This window comes from Salvelinus alpinus, chromosome 2 (genome assembly GCF_045679555.1).
Source record: "Salvelinus alpinus chromosome 2, SLU_Salpinus.1, whole genome shotgun sequence".
Lineage (NCBI taxonomy): Eukaryota > Metazoa > Chordata > Actinopteri > Salmoniformes > Salmonidae > Salvelinus > Salvelinus alpinus.
Window position 1 is genome coordinate 94316896 of NC_092087.1, and position 6000 is coordinate 94322895.

The following is a 6000-nucleotide window of genomic DNA, read 5'->3' on the forward strand; positions in this document are numbered from 1 at the left end:
ATAACTACCTGCACATAGTACTACATCCATAACATCCATAACATAACTACCTGAACATAGTACTACATCCATAACATCCATAACTACCTGAACATAGTACTACATCCATAACATAACTACCTGAACATAGTACTACATCCATAACATCCATAACATAACTACCTGAACATAGTACATCATCCATAACATAACTACCTGAACATAGTACTACATCCATAACATAACTACCTGAACATAGTTCTACATCCATAACATAACTACCTGAACATAGTACTACATCCATAACATCCATAACATAACTACCTGAACATAGTACTACATCCATAACATAACTACCTGAACATAGTACTACATCCATAACACAACTACCTGAACATAGTACTACATCCATAACATCCATAACATAACTACCTGAACATAGTACTACATCCATAACATAACTACCTGAACATAGTACTACATCCATAACATAACTACCTGAACATAGTACTACATCCATAACATCCATAACACAACTACCTGAACATAGTACTACATCCATAACATCCATAACATAACTACCTGAACATAGTACTACATCCATAACATAACTACCTGAACATAGTACTACATCCATAACATAACTACCTGAACATAGTACTACATCCATAACATAACTACCTGAACATAGTACTACATCCATAACACAACTACCTGAACATAGTACTACATCCATAACACAACTACCTGAACATAGTACTACATCCATAACATAACTACCTGAACATAGTACTACATCCATAACATAACTACCTGAACATAGTACTACATCCATAACACAACTACCTGAACATAGTACTACATCCATAACACAACTTCCTGAACATAGTACTACATCCATAACATAACTACCTGAACATAGTACTACATCCATAACATCCATAACACAACTACCTGAACACAGTACTACATCCATAACATAACTATCTGAACATAGTTCTACATCCATAACATAACTACCTGAACATAGTACTACATCCATAACATCCATAACACAACTACCTGAACACAGTACTACATCCATAACATAACTATCTGAACATAGTTCTACATCCATAACACAACTACTTTTTCCTCGATCGCTCAGTTTGGCCGGGCGGCCAGTCTTGGTGATTCCAAACTTCTTCCATTTAAGAATGATGGAGGCCACTGTGTTCTTGAGGACCTTCAATGCTCCAGACATGTTTTGGTACCCTTCCCCAGATCTGTGTCTCAACACAATCCTGTCTCAGAGCTCTACGGACAATTCCTTCGACCTCATGGCTTGGGTTTTGCTCAACTGTGGGACCTTCTGTAGATAGGTGTGTGCTTTTCCAAATTATGTCCAATAAATTGAATTTACCACAGGTGGACTCTAATCAAGTTGTAGAAACACCTTAAGGATGATCAATGGAAACAGGATGCACCTGAGCTCAATTTAGAGTCTCATAGCAAAGGGTCTGAATACTTATTTAAATAATGTCTTTCTGTTTTTTACTTTTAATACATTTGCAAAAAAAAAAAAAATGTTGTTATGGGATATTGTGTGTAGATTGACAAGGGGGAACAAATGATTCAATCCATTTTATAGTTAGGCTGTAATAAAACAAATGATAGAAAAAGTCAAGGGGTCTGAATGCTTTCCGAATGCACTACAGTATACACACTAACACTGTCTATACACACTAAAACTGTCTATACACACTTAAACTGTCAAGAAACTACACTGAACAAAAATATAAACACAACATGTAAAGTGTTGGTCCCATGTTTCATGAAATGAAATAAAATATCCAAGAAATTTTCCATACGGACAAAACACTTTTGTCTGTCAATTTTTTTTCACAAATTTGTTTACATCCTTGTTAGTGAGCGTTTCTCCTTTGCCCCGATAATCTATCCACCTGACAGGTGTGGCATATCAAGAAGCTGATTAAACAGCATGATCATTACACAGGTGCACCTTGTGCTGGGGACAATAAAAGGCCACTCTAAAATGTCCAGTTTTGTCACACAACACAATGCCACAATGTCTCAAGTTGAGGAAGTGTGTAATTTGAATGCTGACTTGAGGAATGTCCACCAGAGCTGTTGCCAGAGAATTGAATCTTAATTTCTCTACTATAAGCCTCCAACGTTTTTTAGAATTTGACAGTACGCCTAACAAGACTAACAACCACAGACTACATGTATGACGTCGTGTTAGGGAGTGGTTTGCTGATGTCAACATTGTGAACACAGTGCCCCATGGTGGCGGTGGAGTTATGGTATGGGCAGACATAAGCTCGGGACGATGAACGCAATTGCATTTTATTGATGGCAACTTGAATACACAGAGGTACCGTGATGAGATCCTGAAGCCCATTGTCGTGCCATTCATCCGCCGCCATCACCTCATGTTTCAGAATGATGATGCACTGCCCCATGTTGCAACCATACTGAAAATATCCCAGTTCTTCCATGGCCTGCATACTCACCATGTCACTCATTGAGCATGTTTGGGATGCTCTGGATCGTGTTTGTTCAGTACATAATTGTAGGTAGTCTTGTAGTTTATACATGTCTTAGATAGGGTTGTAACATTAACTCTATATCCATGGTTGGTTCATGGTTGGTAAATGGTTGGAATATTCTGTAGCCATTCAACTATAACTGACAATGAATTATGAAATACCACCTTTCTATCTATTTGTCACTCCGTCACACACACACACACACACACATACTCACAAACACACAACTAGTCAAGTTCCAAAGATATACAAGGTTAGACTCACCCAGAACAAGTAGCAGAGTTCTGGACCCCATCTCAAAGACAGACTGGTATTATATCCAGACAACTAGTAGGATCCTAATAAAACTAGTCCCACAAGAAAAATCAGTCTGAGATTAAATCTGTTTTACAGTTGAATTCAGATTGAAGAAAAAAGTTCTCACAGTTTAAGCCACATGGGGTGAGAAAGAAAATATTTAGTTCCTCTCTCTGCTCTCTCTTCCTCTTTCTGTTAGAACGCGCCCCATTCTCTCTGTTTCACACTCCCCCCTCTCTCTCTTTCTTTCTTCTTCCTTTTCTCTCATGATCTCTCCTTCCAATTCTCTTTCTCTCCGTTTCACCCTCCCCCTCTCTCTTCCCTTCCTCTCCTTCCCCTTCTCTTTCTCTCCACATCTTCTGATGAGTGTATATTTTTCTCTTCTTATAATCAATCCTTGTTTCTCTCCTGTTCCCTCTCTTATTCTTGACATGGAAATTATGTTTACTCATTCACTGTTCAATTCTCTGTCTCTCTATCTCTCTCTCTCCCTCTCTTTGTCTCTCTCTCTCAGACTTCTCTGAATAGCTTCTGAATAGCTCCTGAAACCAAGCCCAGAGGAACATAGTGCTGAGAGAGAAATAGGAAGGGTAGAGGGAAAGAAAAAAAAAGAGAGAGAGAGAGTACAGAGAGAGAGATAGTTATTCAACCAGACAACCACTTTAAAACCTTTCATTGCTACCCATCCCGGATCCGGGAGCATCCTCATCAAAAAAGCAGACTAGCATAGCCTAGCCTAAAGCTACAGGGATATCATATAATAAAATGTTCATGAAATCACAAGTCCAAGACACCAAATGAAAGATACAGATCTTGTGAATCCAGCCATCATTTCCGATTTTTTAAATGTTTTACAGGGAAGACAAAATATGTATTTCTATTAGCTAACCACCATAGCAAAAAAAGACAACTTTTTTCCCACCATTTTTTTCCTGCATAGGTAGCCATCACTAATTCGACCAAATAAAGATATAAATAGCCACTAACCAAGAAAAAACTTCATCAGACGACAGTCTGATAACATATTTATTGTATAGCATATGTTTAGTTAGAAAAATTTGCATATTTCAGGTATAAATCATAGTTTACCATTGCAGCCACTATCACAAAACTCACCAAAGCGACTAGCATAACTACAGAGAGCAACGTGTATTACCTAATTACTCATCATAAAACATTTCTTAAAAATACACAGCATACAGCAATTGAAAGACACAGATCTTGTGAATCCAGACAATATTTCAGATTTTCTAAGTGTTTTACAGCAAAAACACAATATAACGTTATATTAGCTTACCACAATAGCAAACATCACAACAGCATTGATTCAAGCAAAAACATAGCGATTAGTATAAGTCACCAAAAGATATTAATTTTTTCACTAACCTTCTCAGAATTCTTCAGATGACAGTCCTATAACATCATATTACACAATGCATATAGAGTTTGTTCGAAAATGTGCATATTTAGTGGCACAAATCGTGGTTATACAATTAGAATAGTGGGCAAAACTTAAATAATCTGTCCGGCGCCATCTTGGATTAGCACCTATTCTAATCGAAAACTATTCATAAACTTGACTAAAAAAATACAAGTTGGACAGCTAATGAAAGATAAATTAGTTCTTAAAACTTCTTGCAACTATAGGGGGTGCTGTTCCGCATTAGCATATTTGTGTCTCCAAATTAAACTGCCTCGTGCTAAATTCTTGATCGTACAATATGCATATTATTGTTATTATTGGATAGAAAACACCTTCTAGTTTCTATAGAAGTTGGAATTTTGTCTCTGAGTGGTACAGAACAATTTCTACAGCACTTTTCATGACAGGGTTCAGATTTCAGAAATTTTTACCTCTGATCTGGGGTCTGTTTTTAAGGCGACAGTGAATGCTATGAAGAAACCGACACTGCCTACGTCTTCCTCTGGGTGTCTGTACGTCATCACGTTTTCAATGGAATCGATGGGACGTTCACAGCCATTATAAATGACAAAAATGTACAGAGACCCCCCTTTCTCAACGTGCGCCTCAAGCGTGAAGGCCATCGGACCTGCCTCGTTCCAAATCGTTTTCTAACCAGCAATATTTCTCCGGTCATGTTTTCAGTCGTTATAGTTGTTAAAAACAAAATAATGTATTTAATTTGAACCGTTTTATAGCAATTTATATCCGTTTAGTGCGATTTTGAGGAATTTCTTTATTGTGCACTCTGAAGGTTTGGACACGTTTTAGGGTGTCGGTCGTTGGTGGTGGACATTTCGAAGGACAGAGGACATCTATCGACCAAAAGACGTTTATAACATAGAAAGGATACATTGCCCAAGAATATGATGGAAGAACAGCTCAAAGTAAGCAATATTTAATATGATAAATCGTGTTTCTGTCGAAAAATTTTAAACGCATATTTCACCATTTTGTTTGGTATAGCTTCACTTGGCCAACCCTGTATTGAAAAGTAAGGATAATTTTAAAAATGTAAATCAGCGGTTGCATTAAGAACTAATTTGTCTTTCGATTGCTGTCAACCCTGTATTTTTTAGTCAAGTATATGATTAGCTTTCAATTAAACTAGATCACTCTGATAGATGACGTCAGACATATTGAGGCTTGATTTCCTAGTATTTTTATTGTGTAACCACGGTTTTGTATGGCTAAATATGCACCTTTTCGAACAAACTGTATATGTATATTGTAAAATGATGTTACAGGAGTGTCATCGGAAGAATTCTGAGAAGGTTAGTGAAAAAATTAATATATTTTGGCGGTGATTACGTTATAGCGCTCTTTGGCTGGAATCGATGCTCTTGTAACGTTTTCACATGTGGTATGCTAACTTATCGATTTATTGTGTTTTCGCTGTAAAACGCTTAGAAAATCTGAAATATGGTCTGAAATCACAAGAACTGGGTCTTTCCATTGCTATGCTTTGTCTATTCTTATGAAATGTTTTATGATGAGTAAATTGGTCATACACGTTGCTCTATCTAGTAATTCTAGTCAATTTGTGATGGTCGGTGCAATTGTAAACTGTGATTTCTACCTGAAATATGCACTTTTTTCTAACAAAAACTATCCTATACCATGAATATGTTATCAGACTGTCATCTGAAGAGGTTTTTTCTTGGTTAGTGGATATCAATATCTTAGTTGAGCCGAATTGGTGATAGCACC

At 37.0% G+C, this 6000-nt stretch overlaps 1 protein-coding gene across 1 annotated transcript in view; it reads right to left on the reverse strand.

Moving 5' to 3' along the window:
- LOC139545533 (adhesion G protein-coupled receptor E5-like) overlaps positions 1–3077 on the reverse strand; it is a 47357-nt gene extending 44280 nt beyond the window's left edge. Inside the window, exon 1 of the mRNA XM_071353426.1 lies at positions 2796–3077. Coding sequence (XP_071209527.1) covers positions 2796–2826 — 31 coding nt within the window. The 5' untranslated portion in view covers positions 2827–3077. The remainder of the gene's footprint in view (positions 1–2795) is intronic.
- Positions 3078–6000: the final 2923 nt, after the last annotated feature.